The sequence below is a fragment of the Conger conger genome, chromosome 6 (assembly GCF_963514075.1).
Source record: "Conger conger chromosome 6, fConCon1.1, whole genome shotgun sequence".
Lineage (NCBI taxonomy): Eukaryota > Metazoa > Chordata > Actinopteri > Anguilliformes > Congridae > Conger > Conger conger.
Window position 1 is genome coordinate 5,687,501 of NC_083765.1, and position 20,000 is coordinate 5,707,500.

The following is a 20,000-nucleotide window of genomic DNA, read 5'->3' on the forward strand; positions in this document are numbered from 1 at the left end:
CAGGAGGGGGGGGAGAGGGGGTACAGGGCAGGGGCAGGAGGGGGGTACAGGGCAGGAGGGCGGGGTGGGGCAGGAGAGGGGTACAGGGCAGGGCAGGAGGGCGGGGCGGGGCAGGAGGGGGGTACAGGGCAGGGCAGGAGGGCGGGGCGGGGCAGGAGGGGGGTACAGGGCAGGAGGGGCGGGGTGGGGCAGGAGAGGGGAACAGGGCAGGGCAGGAGGGGGTACAGGGCAGGGCAGGGCAGGGCAGGAGAGGGGTACAGGGCAGGGCGGGGCAGGAGGGCGGGGCGGGGCAGGAGGGGGGTACAGGGCTTGTTGCTGACGGTGTTCCTGTGTCCCACAGAGTGCTGTGGACACTCTGCCCCCTTACATCGTCTCTGAGGCCGAGCACAGGAGCCACAGGTCAGAGAACTGTGCTCTCTCTCTCACACACACACACACACACTCACACACACACACACACGCACCGCACGCACGCACTCACAGGTATGCCTAATGACACAGGACTGCAAAAAGTCTCCTGACAAAAAACCCTGGACTTAACAGTTTCGTAATTAGACTCTGAAGTAGAAAAATGTGCTTGATTTAACTTACTGTTTGCTTGACAGGTGAAATTTTATTCGCCTATTCTTGAAATGAGTCAAATTATCTCACCCCACTTGGAAATATCTTAGGCCTTATTTAGCAAAAAATATATAGAAATTAGGTTTTAAGTCTAAATGGAAGACAATTTCAAGTATTTTTCTTTACCTGTCTTTCAAACGCACGTTACAAAGCCGTTTCCTCTGTCTCACAACGGGGGGTGAAAACCCACACAGAATTACACAGAACCATCCTCTCTAAAACTGACATCACTTGCCTAGCTTCTTGCCTAGCTTCTGATTTAAACCTGCCATAAATGGAAACAACTCTATCGGTAGAATACAGTATTAAACCGCAAGCAGTTCCGATGTCAGGTATTTTGCCAGGTCAGGGATTGTTCAGATAAAAATAAAACAGGAGACAAACGGGAGTCAGTATTAAGCATTGGTTAAATCCGGCGTTTTTTTTTACCATTGTGCACATTTTGAAATACCACAGTGTTGCATACATGAAGTGACTGTTTTTATTGTCAAATTATAACATGCCTTCACGGTGTTGTCCAGGTTACGGATGAAGCAGGAGATCAGCGAGTTTCTGCTGGACGAGGAAGAGGAGGACGATGATGACGAAGAAGCGGCCTGATTGACGGGAGGAACGTCCGAGCTGTTTTCAGTCACGCGCGTGTTATCAGTCACGCGCGTGTTATCAGTCACGCGTGTGTTATCAGTCACGCGTGTATTATCAGTCACGCGTGTGTTATCAGTCACGCGTGTGTGTTCAGTCACGCGTGTTTTCAGTCACGCGTGTGTGTTCTGTCACGCGTGTGGCGTTCAGCCCCGGCTCTCGGCCGTCGGGTGAAGTCGGGTCACTCTGCGGCCCTCAGGGTTAAAGCCGCAGAACGTCACCGAGCTGATTTTAATGTATTTTTTTTACATACTTCAGTGTGAGTTATTTTGATGTTGAATAATGAAATACTCCCTTTTTAAATGAAAGAATAAAGAGTGCGCTGCTTTGAAGATCAGCGCTGGCTGTGTTTGGGTTTGAGAGCGTCGTGAGGTGAATGCTAAGAGACCAGGAGAGGCGAGATACTCCAGGCAGTCAGGAGGAAGCCCGCTGCTCCTGGAAACGGGGTGACTCCCCCGGGTTTCCGCTCACCAACACCGAGTGTCATTTATTTTAGAGAATGAACAGTACCCCCAGGGGTGTGAATGGAATCGATAATATTTACCAATATCCCCGCCGGCAATTCCTCTACAACCCCCAAAAACGACTGTAGGCTATTATTTCTCAAGAGAGCATGTTAAAATAAATAATCTGTATATAAAGTACTATTAAAAACCTGTGAGGGTGCATATCTGTAGTGGGGCTTGCCATACCATACAAAGACATTTCAGAAAAATAAGACATATATATATATATTTTTTTCCTTTGTTAAAAATCCTTTTGAAATCGTTCACAGAAGAATTCAAGTCATTGTGCCACTACTGACTCATCCCCTTAATCCACAACCAGACATGGCTCAAATACATAATTGTTCTGGATTTAAGAAACTTTTCTGTGCGCGATTGATTGACAGCTCAGTAAAGCGTAGAAAAGTACTTGATTTTAAGACAACGACGTTCTTGACCCAGGTCTGATCAATCCCGGTGTGTGTCCTGGGGGTCTGGCAGCGGTCCGACTCGGCCCCGTGGGGGGGGGGTGGTAGTTGCCCTCCCCGGGGGGTAACGCGCTGGGGCTGTGGTGCGTGTGAGACTGCAGACGGGGGGGATGAAACCGGCCGGAGTCCCGTTCCAGCAGCGTGCCGTGGCCGCAGTGTGTGTGTGAGCGTCTGCAGAATGTCCCCCCCCACCCTCACCCCCACCCCGAACCCCACCCCCGGCCCCCATCGCCTCAGGTCATTCAGCCATGGAGCCAGCAGCCAATGGGAGAGGGGCGGAGGGGCCGCGTGGCCAATGGGCTGAGGGCTGAGGGCTCAGTCCTTGCCGCGGGTCCACTTGATCATGGTCTCGGGGCGAGCGGTAGAGGAAGACGAGCTTGGAGAAGAGGTCCTCCTCCAGCTCCAGCTCGCCGGTCTCGCGCACCAGGAAGATGTCGGTGCAGAGCTTGAGGATGCGGTCCACGCACGGCAGCTCCTCGAACATGATGGAGTGCGACACCTCGCTGAAGAAGCCGCGCACGAACTTCCCGATCACCAGCACCACCGACACGTACAGCCCCATGATCCTGCGGGCAGAAGGGCCGTCACTCTACCTCTCGTGCTATTTATATCTTGCTTTCATTCTATGGTGGTTCTACTCTGATCAGTTTCCTGCAACGTCACACGTCGGTGTTCTAGAACTCCGCAGAGCTCTCAGCCACCGGCGGTGACTGTGACATCAGCATTAGAATGTTCCGCTAAGAACACTCTATATAAATATATATATTTGCTCTCACAGCTTAAAGGGTTAAAGCTAGATGTCCAATCACAATCAATAATTTAAAAATAACAGTTTTTTTTTTTAGTTTTTTTACCAACCATCACCAGGAAGCATAATTGCACCAAGTAATTTACCTCCGTTTTCCTCCAAATTCCAGTGTGCATTTAAAATGAAAACGGCTATTTTGCGTCGCCCCAGATTGTTGAATTGGTCTGCGCACTGCTCCTAGTCTTTGGGGTTAGTTGCACTAAATTGGAAATTGCCATTCTCAGGTCGCTAATGAAAAGGCAGGCGCAGAGGACTTTCATTCTCACCGACGGAGACGTGGCGAGAATGTTTGATTTTTACATTTACATCCAATTGTCCAAGTTGATTTGAGACAATTTCATTTGAGAGATTTTTGTCGCGTGAAAATAGTGTCCATATTAGCACGTGAATTGGGCACACACCTGGCGACTGAACACAATGGAGTTCAGAGCTTATCCATTACACTACATTACATTAATGGCATTTGGCAGACGCTCTTATCCAGAGCGACGTACAGTTGATTAGACTACTCAGTTGATGAGTTACTTGTCTAAGGTCTACAATTCAGAGAGTCCTCTCTTCCACAGTGTGCGTGTGACCTGCTCTATCACCTTGACCTCAAAACGTATTTTGAGTTTTAGCTTTATGTAAGCTTTCTAACGAGACCCAAGTTATCTCTCCCTCCTCCGGATATCAAGGGAGTTGTGTCCCGTTTCATTTTGAGTGCCACCAAACCAAAAGTAATAGAATAGAATTTTTAAGTCTAAATATGAGACCAAAATGCTTGCTTAGGCAGACTTTTTTTGTTGTTTGTGCAGTGTGGGTATAAGTAGGTTCAGGTAATCTCGGTGCTGCCCCCGCGCCCCACGGCGTTTGGGACGCCCCCGCGTTAGGGGTCAGAGGTCGGCGTACCCGTATCCGGCCAGGAAGCCCAGGCTGGGGGGGCTGACTTTGTCGTTGAAGATGACCATGGGCAGCACGCCGCAGTCCTGGGTGCAGCCCGCGACGGCGACGTCCCACCACTCCTGCACCCCGCTGCCGTCCAGAGAGCGGTCCTGCTTCAGGGACAGCGTCACGTTCTGGTACCCCTCCTCGTCCCCTGCAGGGGACGGGACCGTGAGGAGCAGGGCCCAAATCTCCCACCCCCCTCTCCTCCCGCTCCCCGACTCACTCACTCACTCAAAATTCCCCTCTGCTTAGATGAGAAAAAACCCCATGAAATGCCATTTTCACTCACTCAATTTCTCTGTGATCTTCACAGTTGTAGATGCTGTATGCATGCTTTATGAAGGCCTTATGCATGCCTTATGAAGGCCCTATGCATGCCCTATGAAGGTTCTATGCATGCCTTATGAAGGCCTTACGCATGCTTTATGAAGGCTCTATGCATGCTTTATAAAGGCTCTATGCATGCCTTATGAAGGCCTTACGCATGCTTTATGAAGGCCCTATGCATGCTTTATGAAGGGCTTACACATGCTTTATGAAGGCCCTATGCATACTTTATGAAGGGCTTATGCATGCTTTATGAAGGCCTTATGAAGCTACTCTGGATTAGTCCTGTCCTCACCATCGTACAGCTGGCTGATGGGCTTGGCCTCCGGGCCGATCGGGGCGCGGATGAAGTTCGGGAACATGTGGGGAACGAGCCTGCAGGTCAGAGTGCACTGTGAGTCACACACACACATACATACATACATACACACTCACACACTCACACACACACACACTCACACATACACACTCACACACTCACTCACACACACACACACACACTCACACACACACACTCACACTCACACTCACACTCACACTCACACTCACACTCACACGCACACGCACACACACACTCACACACACAGGCACACACTCACACACTCTTACACACACACACTCACACACACATACACACACTCACACACTCTTACGCACGCACACACACTCACACACACACACTCTCACACACACGTACACACACACACACACACTCTCACACACACACACACACACTCTCACACACACTCTCACACACGTACACACACACACACACACTCTCACACACACACACACACACACACACGTACACACACACACACACACACACACACACACACACATACACTGGTTGTGTGCGGTTTCCCAGCAGCAGGGCGGCCAGCCCAGCTCTCACAGGGCTGCCCGGCTCCAGGTCCACAGAGTGCTTCTCCAGGGTGTGTTCCACTGTGCCCCCCTTGCCCAGGTCCCTGCGGAGAGACACACACACACACACACACACAACACTATAATGTACAATAGTAATACAGGATCTGAGTAAAAATACTAGAAAGTTTTTAAAGCTTTATTTTGTTTAGTTTGAATGAGTTTATGACTTCCAGTGAGAACTGTACGGAACACACACACACACACACACACACACCTCTGCAGGTTCCAGTGCAGGCGCAGGGTCATGTCGCCGTGGTTACTCAGCAGCTGGTTGATGACCTTGCGGCGGCTGGGAGGGCTGATGCGCCACACGGAGCCTGAGCTGCCCTCGATCCGCGCCGTCACCACGTCCTCCGAGCTGTACAGAGTGATGAACTGCATCGCCACCTGCACACACACACACACACACACACACACACACACACACACACCATCACTACGTCCTCAGAGCTGTACAGAGTGATGAACTGCATCGCCACCTGCACACACACACACACACACACACACACACACACACACACACACACACCGTCAGCACGTCCACACACACACACACACACACACACACACACACACACACCGTCAGCACGTCCACACACACACACACACACACACACACACACGCCGTCACCACGTCCTCCGAGCTGTACAGAGTGATGAACTGCATCGCCACCTGCACACACACACACACACACACACACACACACACACACCGTCAGCACGTCCACACACACACACACACACACACACACAAACACACACACACCGTCAGCACGTCCACACACACACACACACACACACACACACACACACACACCGTCAGCACGTCCGCACACAAACACACACACACACACACACACACACACACACACACCATCAGCACGTCCACACACACACACACACACACACACACACACACCGTCAGCACGTCCACACACACACACACACACACACACACACACACACACACACACGCCATCACCACGTCCTCCGAGCTGTACAGGGTGATGAACTGCATCGCCACCTGCACACACACACACACACACACACACACACACACACCGTCACCACGTCCTCCGAGCTGTACAGGGTGATGAACTGCATCGCCACCTGCACACACACACACACACACACACACCGTCAGCACGTCCACACACACACACACACACACACGCCGTCACCACGTCCTCCGAGCTGTACAGGGTGATGAACTGCATCGCCACCTGCACACACACACACACACACACACACACACACACCGTCAGCACGTCCTCCGAGCTGTACAGAGTGATGAACTGCATCGCTACCTGCACACACACACACACACACACACACGCACGTATGCACACACACACACACACATACATACATACATATACACGCACGCATGCACACACACACATACACACACGCACACACACACATGCAAACACATGCGCAAACATTCACAAACTACAGTGATATAAAATCTGCATAAATAAGATGATTTCTATTGTTCATCTGGAGTCCCTTGCTCTACAAGGAGCCTTAAAGAATTCCCCGCTGAAAACAATCACAGCTGCCTGCCACAGAATGGAGGCACAGGGGCGATGCACTCAGATAAACTCCATTACACTTCCTCTGCTGCATTCCTGCCAGTAAAGCCATCGTTTCACCGCCATTAAATTGGGCATAAATATAGTTTAATACCACTCATATTGTTTTATGCGATTCATCATTCCGAGTGCTGTTACTGTTCATTGCCCTCCGGTATGGACTGTCTGTTTCACTTCTTTGTTTTCTCATCTTTTTAACCGGTAAACTGGGGATTCGCGATGCGCTGCAATAGTTGCTGAAATTGTGATTGCTTTTGGGAACACAAGAGTTCCTCTCTGATTTCGGAAGAGCCGGAAGACGTTGGCTCTCAGGAGGTAAGAGCGGTCGTCTCATTGGCTCAGGAGTTAAGAGCAGTCGTCTCATTGGCTCAGGAGGTAAGAGCAGTTGACTCATTGGCTCAGGAGTTAAGAGCAGTCGTCTCGTTGGCTCAGGAGGTAAGAGCGGTCGTCTCATTGGCTCAGGAGGTAAGAGCAGTCGTCTCATTGGTTCAGGAGTTAAGAGTGGTCGTCTCATTGGCTCAGGAGGTAAGAGCGGTCGTCTCATTGCCTCAGGAGTTAAGAGCAGTCGTCTCATTGGCTCAGGAGTTAAGAGCAGTCGTCTCATTGGCTCAGGAGTTAAGAGCAGTCGTCTCATTGGCTCAGGAGTTAAGAGCAGTCGTCTCATTGGCTCAGGAGGTAAGAGCAGTCGTCTCATTGGCTCAGGAGTTAAGAGCAGTCGTCTCATTGGCTCAGGAGGTAAGAGCGGTCGTCTCATTGGCTCAGGAGTTAAGAGCAGTCATCTCATTGGCTCAGGAGTTAAGAGCAGTCGTCTCATTGGCTCAGGAGGTAAGAGCAGTCGTCTCATTGGCTCAGGAGTTAAGAGCAGTCGTCTCATTGGCTCAGGAGGTAAGAGCAGTCGTCTCATTGGCTCAGGAGTTAAGAGCAGTCATCTCATTGGCTCAGGAGTTAAGAGCAGTCGTCTCATTGGCTCAGGAGTTAAGAGCAGTCATCTCATTGGCTCAGGAGTTAAGAGCAGTCGTCTCATTGGCTCAGGAGTTAAGAGCAGTCGTCTCATTGGCTCAGGAGGTAAGAGCAGTTGACTCATTGGCTCAGGAGTTAAGAGCAGTCGTCTCGTTGGCTCAGGAGGTAAGAGCGGTCGTCTCATTGGCTCAGGAGGTAAGAGCAGTTGACTCATTGGCTCAGGAGTTAAGAGCAGTCGTCTCGTTGGCTCAGGAGGTAAGAGCGGTCGTCTCATTGGCTCAGGAGGTAAGAGCAGTCGTCTCATTGGTTCAGGAGTTAAGAGTGGTCGTCTCATTGGCTCAGGAGGTAAGAGCGGTCGTCTCATTGCCTCAGGAGTTAAGAGCAGTCGTCTCATTGGCTCAGGAGTTAAGAGCAGTCGTCTCATTGGCTCAGGAGGTAAGAGCAGTCGTCTCATTGGCTCAGGAGTTAAGAGCAGTTGTCTCATTGGCTCAGGAGGTAAGAGCAGTCGTCTCATTGGCTCAGGAGTTAAGAGCAGTCGTCTCATTGGCTCAGGAGGTAAGAGCGGTCGTCTCATTGGCTCAGGAGGTAAGAGCAGTCGTCTCATTGGCTCAGGAGTTAAGAGCAGTCATCTCATTGGCTCAGGAGTTAAGAGCAGTCGTCTCATTGGCTCAGGAGTTAAGAGCAGTCATCTCATTGGCTCAGGAGTTAAGAGCAGTCGTCTCATTGGCTCAGGAGTTAAGAGCAGTCGTCTCATTGGCTCAGGAGTTAAGAGCAGTTGACTCATTGGCTCAGGAGTTAAGAGCAGTCGTCTCGTTGGCTCAGGAGGTAAGAGCGGTCGTCTCATTGGCTCAGGAGGTAAGAGCAGTCGTCTCATTGCCTCAGGAGTTAAGAGCAGTCGTCTCATTGGCTCAGGAGTTAAGAGCAGTCGTCTCATTGGCTCAGGAGGTAAGAGCAGTCGTCTCATTGGCTCAGGAGGTAAGAGCGGTCGTCTCATTGGCTCAGGAGGTAAGAGCGGTCGTCTCATTGGCTCAGGAGGTAAGAGCGGTCGTCTCATTGGCTCAGGAGTTAAGAGCAGTCGTCTCATTGGCTCAGGAGGTAAGAGCAGTCGTCTCATTGGCTCAGGAGGTAAGAGCAGTCGTCTCATTGGCTCAGGAGTTAAGAGCAGTCATCTCATTGGCTCAGGAGGTAAGAGCAGTCGTCTCATTGGCTCAGGAGGTAGGAGCAGTCGTCTCATTGGCTCAGGAGGTAAGAGCAGTCGTCCTATTGACTCAGGAGGTAAGAGCGGTTGTCTCATTGGCTCAGGAGTTAAGAGCAGTCGTCTCATTGGCTCAGGAGGTAAGAGCAGTCGTCTCATCGGCTGAGGAGTTAAGAGCAGTCGTCTCATTGGCTCAGGAGGTAGGAGCAGTCGTCTCATTGGCTCAGGAGGTAAGAGCAGTCGTCTCATTGGCTCAGGAGGTAGGAGCAGTCGTCTCGTTGGCTCAGGAGGTAAGAGCAGTCGTCTCATTGGCTCAGGAGGTAGGAGCAGTCGTCTCGTTGGCTCAGGAGGTAAGAGCAGTCGTCTCATTGGCTCAGGAGTTAAGAGCAGTCGTCTCGTTGGCTTAGGAGTTAAGAGCAGTCGTCTCACTGGCTCAGGAGGTAAGAGCAGTCGTCTCATTGGCTCAGGAGGTAGGAGCAGACGTCTCATTGGCTCAGGAGGTAAGAGCAGTCGTCTCATTGACTCAGGAGGTAGGAGCGGTCGTCTCATTGGCTCAGGAGGTAGGAGCAGTCGTCTCATTGGCTCAGGAGTTAAGAGCAGTCGTCTCATTGGCTCAGGAGGTAAGAGCGGTCGTCTCATTGGCTCAGGAGTTAAGAGCGGTTGTCTCATTGGCTCAGGCAGTAAGAGCGGTCGTCTCATTGGCTCAGGAGGTAAGAGCAGTCGTCTCATTGGCTCAGGAGGTAAGAGCGGCCGTCTGGCAGGTTGCCAGTTCGATCCCCCGCCCTGGGCGTGTCGAAGTGTCCCTGAGCGAGACACCTAAACCCTAAATGCTCCTCATGGTTGGTGACTTGCATGGTGACAAATCGCTGTTGGTATGTGCGTAAGTGAGTGCGTGTGTGTGAATAGGAGAATGAGAAGCATCAATTGTGCAGCGCTTTGGATAAAGACGCTATATAAATGGCAACCACTTACCATTTACCATCAACTCTGACCCTCAAATCCAAATCCAGCCCAGGTTCTCTTTCCTCCCAGGTAATTAGTTCTACTGATTGGCCTGACTGCCTTCACACCTGACTCCCAGGTAAAGGGACGGTGGAACACCCAGCAGTTCTCAGCTCTCGTGGACCAAGGTGATTTGATCTGATCCCTGTCGTAAAGCCGGCTGAATGAAAGTGAGAGTGCGAGTGAGTGTGAGAGTGAGAGTGAGAGTGAGAGTGAGAGTGAGTGTGTGAGAGTGAGTGTGTGAGAGTGAGAGTGAGAGTGTGAGAGTGAGTGTGTGAGAGTGAGAGTGAGTGTGTGAGAGTGAGAGTGAGTGTGTGAGAGTGAGTGTGTGAGAGTGAGAGTGAGTGTGTGAGAGTGAGAGTGAGAGTGAGTGTGTGAGAGTGAGAGTGAGAGTGAGAGAGAGTGAGAGTGAGAGTGAGAGTGAGAGTGAGAGTGAGAGTGAGTGTGTGAGAGTGAGAGTGAGAGTGAGTGTGTGTGAGTGTGAGTGAGAGTGTGTCCTCACAGCGTTGTTGCTGAACAGGGAGGCGAGGTCGTCGTACTCCTCCTCGGTGAAGGGCAGGATGGACTGCTGCTGCACGCTCATGGTGAACAGGGGCTGTGGACGCAACGGAGAGGGGGGGTCAGCCGCTCACACACACACACTCCACTCCACATTACATTACATTACATTACATTTGGCAGATGCTCTTATCCAGAGCGACGTACAGTTGATTAGACTGAGCAGGAGACAATCCTCTCCCCTGGAGCAATGCAGGGTTAAGGGCCTTGCTCAAGGGCCCAACGGCTGTGCGGATCTTATTGTGGCTGCACCGAGATTAGAACCACCGACCTTGCGTGTCCCAGTCATTTACCTTAACCACTACGCTACATTAACCCCTTTCAGCCCCAAGCCCAATATGAGGTGGCTCCACCCAAATCCCCGAGGGGTTTGCCTTTGGTTGAGGAAATTGAAGAAGGTTGAAAAGGGTTTTAATCGGGGCTGAAAAAAAAAGTAGTATAGCAGTCATTTTGATTGGTTGAAAAGGTAAAAGGTCGAGAGTACCATATGGCACTCTCGGGATTTTACAGTAGTTACGCTTGAGTGGCACTCTCGGGACTGAAAGGGTTAAAAGAAACGGAATTCACGGGCGCATCGCCATGACTCACCTCATAACCCCCCAGCTTGACCGCGACCGTTACGTCCACGGGGTGGTTGACCACACCCACCACCGATCTGACCAGCGAGATGAAAAGCAGCGGAAACCAGATGATGCAGATGAGGAAGAAGATGATGAGCCCTCCCATCCCGTACTTCACAATCTTCTTCTTCTTCTGGCCTCTTGGCTGTGGGTATTTCTGAAACAACAACAAAAAGAGACCAATAAGCAAAAACAACATACCTGTATATGCAGATATTTCCCAGTGAGCAAGGCCATGGCTAGATGACTAAATGGCATGTAGGTCAAGGAAGAGTAGGAAAAAGTTGACCGGGAAGGGTCACAGGAGAGTGAGAGAGACAACGGCAGGGCGCACCTTCTCCGTCTCACGGCTGCACTTGATGATGAAGATGTTGGCGTAGATGTCCTCCACGCACATCCAGTCGGACAGGGAGAGCGTGGTGTCGGTCCACACCCAGTCCATCACGGCTCGGAGCTCCACCAGGAACGGAACCAGCCGGAAGCTGGTGGAAACATCACATTACATTACAGCCGGGAATGTCCCTCAAAACATCTCCTGCCCCAGAGGGAGAGGATCATGGCATGCCCACAGGGAGGTGCCTCACCCTTGGAAGAGGAAGAGGTTGAGGTGGTTGTACTTCTTGGTCAGGAAGTTTCCCAGGACGCGGGTGGGGTAGCCGCAGCGGATCTGATAGGCCGAGAGGGCGAAGTAGATGCACTTGACGAAGTACCAGATCTGGGCCACTGGGTTCTGACTGAACATCCTGAGGAGACGGGTCGAATGCCGTGCTTTAAGTGCCAAGGTGAACAACTTAACCGAAAGTTCACAGTACTGTATTTGAAAACATTTATTTATTTTTTGTTCTAGAATTCTGCCCTTATTCATTGCAGAATGCCTACTCTTCAAAGGGTTACGGGCGGAGGAAATATTCAGCCAACATCAAGGTGGACACCCCAAGCAACTCCACCACCCACCGCCCACCGCACGCCACCTTCATCCACCCCCACCCGGCCCCTCCTCATCCTCACCGCTCCGTCACCGCAGGCAGGATGAAGAACATCCAGAAGTGGACGCCGAACACCAGGACGACCTGGAAGAAGAGCTTGCCCAGGACGGTCTTGCGCAGGTAGAGGGCCCGGTCGATGATCATGGTGCTGAACTGGAGGAGCAGCATCACCAGGAAGGCCTCGGGGACCTGGTCGTCCGACAGCGTGGAGGCGATGTCCGCTGCGGCCGAGTGTTTCTGCGAACCGGGGCGAGACACTGTCCGTCAGAGCTCTCCAGCAGGGGACCCCCAAAGCGCCCCGAAAATATAACCACCTAAAAACAGGTTATCCAACACCCATGACAGGCAACAGCTTTTTTTTCCTTTTACTACAAACCTTGAACTGAAGATTTCTGAATCTGTGTAATTACATGTAGGTATTTACTAATATGGTAAATGGTTGGCATTTATATAGCGCTTTTATCCAAAGCGCTGTACAATTGATGCTTCTCATTCACCCATTCACACACACACACTCACACACCGACGGCGATTGGCTGCCATGCAAGGCGCCGACCAGCTCGTCAGGAGCATTTGGGGGTTAGGTGTCTTGCTCAGGGACACTTCGACACAGCCCGGGCGGGGGATCAAACCGGCAACCCTCCGACTGCCAGACGACTGCTCTTACTGCCTGAGCCATGTCGCCCCTATATTTACTGATATAACTGAACAGATGCAGGCGCGTGACAGGGCAGGCGCGAGACTCACTCCGAAGGCCCAATATCCGAAGACAACAATGATGAAGTCCACCACGTCAGCCAGGAACATGAGGACGTAGACGTCGGTCGTGGGCCGGTACTCTGTGTGGAGGATGCCGTGGAAGAACCCGTACACGGGCCTGTAGACGCTACGCGCTCTGAAACGGGACCCAAACTCACATTCAGAACCACTGCTTCCTCCATTTTTTGTTGTTTTTCGCTCTGTGCTCCAGTAAACAAACAGTCAAAATAAAACAATCACTATGTGGTTAAAGTGCAGACTTTCCGTGTTAAATTTAGGGTTTTTACGTCCATATTGGGTGAACCGTGTAGGAGTTACAGCACCCCCTCCCATTGTTATTGTTTTATTTTAAATTCAATGTGCTGGAGTACTGTGCCAAAACAACAAAATCACTGTCCAAATACTTCTAGGCTGCACTGTATATGGCCATATACTTATAACAGGGCAATGGACAATTGTTTTGTTTGAACAAAGCATTAATGTTTCATTGAATTTTTCCCCAATAAATAAAATAACAACAGCATGCTAGAATGCACTGAATCATAACTGATTCTTTAGGTTCAAACTGCAAAATGCACACACAATATTTAAAGGTACAATAGGTAAGTGTTTTGTGTTAAAACATTGTTACAAAACCATTGTAAATCCCTTCCTATCATTGAAAAAGGCTCACTGACATGCTGACTCACCTTCTGCCTGTGTTTATAGTCCTTAAATACGGGTTTCAAAATATGCAGTTGAAGGGCCGGCACTCTGCACCAAAACATCGTTGGTCATCATCGGTTGAAAATTGGTTCTAATTGCCACAGCCAATGCCGTTTAAACGTCAGCGCATTCACAGAGAAGGGGGAGGGATGAACAGTGTTGTGGTTTGAGCGTGTTTGCTGCTCTCTTGACCGTTAGAAGTCCGAATTACCTATTGTACCTTTAAAGGAGTCCATGACTGTGACACCCAGGTGTGTACACGGCCAGGCTACGGTGGCTGAAGGGGCCCACACAGAGCCAGGCTACGGTGGCTGAAGGGGCCCACACACAGCCAGGCTACGGTGGCTGAAGGGGCCCACACAGAGCCAGGCTACGGTGGCTGAAGGGGCCCACACACAGTCGGGCTACGGTGGCTGAAGGGGCCCACACACAGCCGGGCTACGGTGGCTGAAGGGGCCCACACACAGTCGGGCTACGGTGGCTGAAGGGGCCCACACACAGCCGGGCTACGGTGGCTGAAGGGGCCCACAAACAGCCAGGCTACGGTGGCTGAAGGGGCCCACACAGCCAGGCTACGGTGGCTGAAGGGGCCCACACACAGCCAGGCTACGTTGGCTGAAGGGGCCCACACACAGCCGGGCTACGGTGGCTGAAGGGGCCCACACACAGCCGGGCTACGGTGGCTGAAGGGGCCCACACACTCACGTGGAGAGGAGCAGGAGCTTCAGTTTCTCCCCCCAAGCCTTCATCTTCTTGCTGGCTGCCTTTCTGCGCTTGGCTCCTGTCTTCTTCTTTGACTCCTTCGTGTCTTTGGCCTCTGTGGAGAAGAAGACAAAGATTTCTGAAGAGACACATTGCGGTAAAAAATCAAAATAAACAACTATAAATTTAAAAATAAATGTGTGTGTGTGTGTGTGCATGTGTGTGAGCAGGCTTGTGTGTGCACTGCAAAAAAGGTCTGTCTTAACAAGCCTTTTATGTAATAAGACTTCTTTCAAGTATAGAAAAAGTAGTAACTTATTTTAAGTAACTGTTTACTTGACAAGTGAAAGTTTCTTATCCCATTGCAAAATCTTGAAATTCATCAAACTGAGTGCGTATGCGCTCCTGTGTGTGTTTGCGCTCCTGTGTGTGTGTGTGTGTGTGTATGCACTTGTGTGTATGTGTGTGTGTGTATACACTCCTGTGTGTGTGTGTGTGTATGCACTTGTATGTGTGTGTGTGTATACACTCCTGTGTGTGTGTGTGTGTATGCACTTGTGTGTATGTGTGTGTGTATGCACTCCTGTGTGTGTGTGTGTGAGTGTGTGTGTATGCACTCCTGTGTGTGTGTGTGCGAGTGTGTGTGCGTGTGTGTGTATGCACTTGTGTGTATGTGTGTGTATGCACTCCAGTGTGAGTGTGTGCGTGCCTGTGTGAGTGCGAGTGTGCGAGTGAGTGTGTGTGTGTGTGTGTGTGTGTGCGTGTGTGCGTGTGTGTGTGTGTGTGTGAGCGTGTGTGCGTGTGTGCGTGTGTGTGAGTATGTGTGTGTATGTGTATGTGTGTGTGTGTGAGCGTGTGTGTGCGTGTGTGTGCGTGTGTGTGTGTGTGTGTGTGTGTGTGTTCCTCTTCACCTTCATCGTGCTTCCTCCTCTTGCGCAGACGCAGCACGCTCCTCCTCTTCCTCTCTCCGTTCTCCGGGGCGGGGGGCGGGTCCCGGTCCTCATCGGGGTCCGTCTCCTCCTCCTGGGTCGGTTTGGCCTCCTTCTCCTGGCTCGGTTCCGTCTCCTCCAGCTCGATGAGGGCGGGCTCCTCCCCCTCCACAGGCCCCTCCCCCTCCACAGGCCCCTCCCCTCCTTCCCGAGTGGTTTGGTCCAGGGGGTCCTCGCGGTCCCACAGACCATACCGCTAAACAAACAGACAAACAGACAAACAGACAGACACAGATATATAGACACTAATATTATAATAAAAAGTGAGAGACTTCGATCAAACAGTTTCAGTTAACGCTTAATCTTTAATTCATAAAGAACACTGTGGGAGAGGCCTTGGAATGTTATTTATTTTTGTTATTCAGGTTTTTTGAAAAAAATCTTCTTATTAATTTTTATCGCTTTATTGCTTGCAATGTTAAACAAATCTTTGCCACTTCCTCTTTGAAACGTCCATGACGTTTCTTCCAGACTACGTGATAACCTTCTGGGGATGTTGCCAGTCAATTTGTATGCAACGGGCCTGGAAAAGTAAATATGTTTTCAGGCTGTTTGTGGGGAAAATTCTCATCATAACCTTATCTCATAACAAAATGGCAGTATAACCAGAATGTTCCCTAGTGTTCTTTGTTTATCGTTTTCCCCTTTATCTCACAGTTTGGGACACCCAATTGTGTTCACTGCCCACCCGCCTTGCCACAACCCCCCATTGTCAATTCTAGAGACTGAAGACGTGCAAAACATGTCAATCCATTGCTTTTCACAGTGCTCATCCACATCTTGCTTGTCCAGGTATAAGCTATCACTGGCCTACAGGACGGTCAATCTCCAGGAACAGGGTTGGAAACCACCACTGCTGTTTCCAACCCTGTTCCTGGAGATCTACTGTTCTGTAGGCCAGTGATACTCAAATATGAACCCTTGAGAGCCATGATTTGAGGAGCAGGGCTGAAGCCTTTCACTCCGACCCAAACAAAGCACACCCAATTCAGAACCTAGAGATCTCGTTAAGCTGCTAATTAGCGGGATCAACCCCAAACTAGGGGCTAAATGAAACCCTAAAGACACTAGTTCTCCAGGAACAGGGTTGGGAACGACTGAGTTAGAGGAAGGCGGTTCATGCGCAGGCTGTGTGGGCTCATGCTTGACCAGCAGGGGGGCGCCAGTGAGTGATGAGACCCAGCCCTCCAGCTGAATCCCCCCCTCCCCTCAATGAGTGATGCTACCGGCAGTTATGCACCACTCTGTGGGGTTGCTGGCACAGTCACTGTCCTGAGTTCCCCAACATCTCTCAGACACAGACCGTTTAGCATTAGCAGGCCATTAGCATTCATCGTTAGCAGCTCATTAGCGTCAGCATTGCGTCAGCGGTTAGCATTAGCATTTAGCGTTAGCCGGCATTAGCGGTTAGCATTAGCAGGGCATTAGCATTTAGCATTAGCCGGTATTAGCGGTTAGCCTTAGCGTTAGCAGGGCATCAACATTTAGCCTTAGCCGGGTATTAGCGGTTAGCATTAGCGTTAACAGGGCGTTAGCGTCTAGCATTAGCAGGGCGTTAGCATTAGCAAGGCGCCAGCCCCCACGTATGTGGAAGAATAGGGTAGTAGCAGGGTATTAGCAGGGCATTAGCGAGGCGCCAGTCCCCCGCGCACCTGGAGCAGCGAGCGGTGGAAGAACAGGGCCAGCAGCTGGAGCAGGTCGTAGCGGATGTAGTGGTCGGTCTTCTCCAGGCCCAGGATGCGAGGCGGGAAGAAGGGCTTGTCCTCGTTCAGTTTGGTCTCGTAGGCGCTGTTCCAGGGGAAGAAGCCGAACTGGAACAGGTACTTCACCACCACCATCACCTGGAGGCACACGTCGCGTACACAGGTGAGCTCAGGTGTTCAGGCATCCCAAACAGAGCTAATGGAAATGTCCTTAAAATAATGCAGGCCTGTATGGGGGTATAGTATTTACTCCCACCAAAACTGAGCGAGTATTGTAGTCTTACTGCATATTTAGATACAAAATCTTTTTTATAATTTTACTCTTTTGCTAAATAAAAAAAAAATATTGGGCCAATGAGGTGAGACAGACAGTTTTGGCAATGATGTAAGACAATTTCCCTTGTCTCTTAACTAATATTTTCTATTTGGGGAAAAGACTAATGACTAAAACGCTCGTTAAAAGACTTTTTAGCAGTGCACTTGGGTATTTCAAACAGTGGTAATGTGCTCAAAATCTGACAGATCTGTATGGGGAGTGCAGTATTGCAGAAGTGGTGGAAAATCCAGGTTCAGAAAGTAACGTCCCTCCCCAGTATTTTGAACCACCGACCTTGCGGGTCCCAGTCATGCACCTTAACCACTACGCTGCAGACCGCACCCATTACATTACATTATTGGCATTTGGCAGACGCTCTTATCCAGAGCGACGTACAACAAAGTGCATACCCATAACCAGGGCTAAGTGCGCAGAAAGACCCTAGAGGGAAGTACAATTTCAATTGCTACCCGTACAACAAAGATAAGGACCAGGGCCTATATATATATTTTTTTTATTATTATTTTTTTTTAAACAACAAATGAACAAACAAAGCAAAAGTGACCAAACTTAACTATCCAAGCGCCCCACCTCGGTGTAGATGATGGCGGTCATCCAGAACCTCTTGGTGGGCCGCGGCACGGCCAGCATGGCCCAGAGGAACACCAGGACGGGCAGGGCCAGCGAGATGACGGAGGCCGTCACCAGGTTGTTCAGCACGATGATGAAGTAGCACACCAGCTCAGAGTGGGCGGCCAGCAGGTTGTAGAGGGCGAAGGCCAGCTTGAGGCCGCGGTTCTGCGAGGCGTAGAACTCCCGGCTCTGGGTCAGCTCCTCCACGCACGCCCGGCTGCAGAACGGAGGAACGCGAAAAGACAACAACAGCATCGCTCGCGTTCACGAGGAGGAGGGGGAACCGCAGTCAACAGGAAGAATCATTCGTTATTTCTACTAACAGTTGATTAGACTAAGCAGGGGGACAATCCCCCCTGGAGCAATGCAGGGTTAAGGGCCTTGCTCCAGGGCCCAACAGCTGTGCTGATCTTATCGTGGCTACACCGGGGCCTTGAACCACCAACCGTCCGGGTCCCAGTCATGTACCTTAGCCGCTAGGCTACAGGCTGCCCCTGAGTCAAACTGGAACTCCCTTTGACCTCGACCCTGTTTCACAGAGCAGGATCACTGACTTAGCCGGACAGCTGCACCGAGTAAAACCCCGGAGCAGCTCTTTTTACTTCAGTCCGTGTTCCAGATTTGGGTGGGCTCCAGGTTTTACTCGGTGCAGTCATCCAGCCGATCGTCAGTAATCAGATGTCACTGGTACCTGTCGGCAAGCAGCTCACTGGCAGTCCTGAAATACTGCGAACGGTGATTGGTCTCCTCGTGCAGAGAAGGTTCTGGAAAAGGGGTGGCACCACCATGGCTGGTCCCCTCTGGGTCTGCAGCAGCCGGCTCAGTGCTCCTGCGGACGAACGAACCCCCGTGTGTCAGACCAACGAGCCAAGGCTGCGTCAGCATTCATTTACGTACGCTGGGATGAGCCAACTCAAGTGTGGCGCCCTCTATAGGTAGAGTTCTATATCTATGAATGCTGAACGCATTAGCACGAGGCACAAATGCAAGCTGTGTTTGCCCACCGCATGGCGACGGTCTCAACGACCATCTCGTCTACGCAGATCTCCATCGTGGGAATCTCGCCGGCGTGGGAAACCCGGTCCTCATCCATGCTCTCCTTCCGCGGGCCCTACAATAAGAAGAGTACAGCTTTGTTAAGACCTCGGCTGCGTTCGAAGCCCCACACTAGCGTACTACTCAAACTAAATATCAGGCTGATGATTTTCATTGAAACGTAGTACGAGCAGTCTGCTAAGTGTGTGTAAGCCATGGGACGTCGTCTTTGGTGCCCCCTGGTGGCCGCGGAGGGCAGCTGCGGGCCGCTCACCTGGTCCATGTTGCGGATGATGTGGTAGCGTTCGTTGCACAGGACCGTGGAGGTGTCCACGTACTGCTTGGTGAGCATGCCCAGCCACTGGGTCAGGCCGTCCACCATGGCCAGGAAGAGCACCCACAGGAACTTCAGGATGTCCAGGGCCCTCTGCACGATGTCACTCCGCCCTGCAGGCCAAGGCAGGAGCACTCTCAGAGGTATAGGCGCAGGTGAAGTGGAGGGACATTTCTGCTCTTCCGGAACCACATTTCCAAATCGAGACCTTCAAATTACAAGGTTCTCACGGACATTTTCATGATTGCAGTGCCATAGATGTGTTGTTTAATGGGCACTAAATATAGGTCTGAATCTTTTTTTTCTCGCCAAAATACTTATTCAAATAAAATAAAATACAATAATATTTAAAAGGTTGTATCTGCTTGGAGCCCATTGACTTTGGTGTGGTTAAATCCACTCAGAACACAGACAGAACCTCATAATTCCAAGGTCGCAAAATGTACCCTGGATGGACAACAATGTTCTGTTTGGGTACCGCTTACAAGCAAAAAGGTACAAATTAATTACATATTGCTGGCTAGGGGTAGAATTGTATGTACTGACAGGGTACCACCCTATTGACAGGCGTTTGTGAGACTGAATGACATCATTGTATGAGGTCACTACAATGCAGCAGCTAAATGAAACAAACGCTGTTCCCTTGAAGAGGATCTCAGCTGCTGTTACCTGAGTCACCTTTC

The 20,000-nt window shown here is 50.9% G+C and overlaps 2 protein-coding genes across 2 annotated transcripts in view; one reads left to right on the forward strand and one right to left on the reverse strand.

Annotated features, from left to right (window-relative positions):
- ctu2 (cytosolic thiouridylase subunit 2 homolog (S. pombe)) overlaps positions 1 to 1,599 on the forward strand; it is a 9,745-nt gene extending 8,146 nt beyond the window's left edge. Inside the window, 2 exon segments of the mRNA XM_061245159.1 lie at positions 341 to 399; positions 1,143 to 1,599. Of these exon segments, the coding sequence (XP_061101143.1) occupies positions 341 to 399; positions 1,143 to 1,221 (138 nt within the window). The 3' untranslated portion in view covers positions 1,222 to 1,599.
- Positions 1,600 to 2,536: 937 nt separating this feature from the next.
- The window catches only part of piezo1 (piezo type mechanosensitive ion channel component 1 (Er blood group)), an 88,692-nt gene continuing 71,228 nt past the window's right edge, over positions 2,537 to 20,000 (reverse strand). Inside the window, 20 exon segments of the mRNA XM_061245086.1 lie at positions 2,537 to 2,590; positions 2,592 to 2,802; positions 3,936 to 4,122; positions 4,594 to 4,673; positions 5,144 to 5,266; positions 5,440 to 5,612; positions 10,480 to 10,572; positions 11,124 to 11,312; positions 11,490 to 11,637; positions 11,740 to 11,898; positions 12,164 to 12,378; positions 12,889 to 13,036; positions 14,311 to 14,422; positions 15,219 to 15,492; positions 16,949 to 17,137; positions 17,907 to 18,165; positions 18,640 to 18,777; positions 18,953 to 19,059; positions 19,258 to 19,430; positions 19,987 to 20,000. The exon segment at positions 19,987 to 20,000 is cut by the window's right edge and continues 79 nt beyond it. Of these exon segments, the coding sequence (XP_061101070.1) occupies positions 2,552 to 2,590; positions 2,592 to 2,802; positions 3,936 to 4,122; positions 4,594 to 4,673; positions 5,144 to 5,266; positions 5,440 to 5,612; positions 10,480 to 10,572; positions 11,124 to 11,312; positions 11,490 to 11,637; positions 11,740 to 11,898; positions 12,164 to 12,378; positions 12,889 to 13,036; positions 14,311 to 14,422; positions 15,219 to 15,492; positions 16,949 to 17,137; positions 17,907 to 18,165; positions 18,640 to 18,777; positions 18,953 to 19,059; positions 19,258 to 19,430; positions 19,987 to 20,000 (3,031 nt within the window). The 3' untranslated portion in view covers positions 2,537 to 2,551.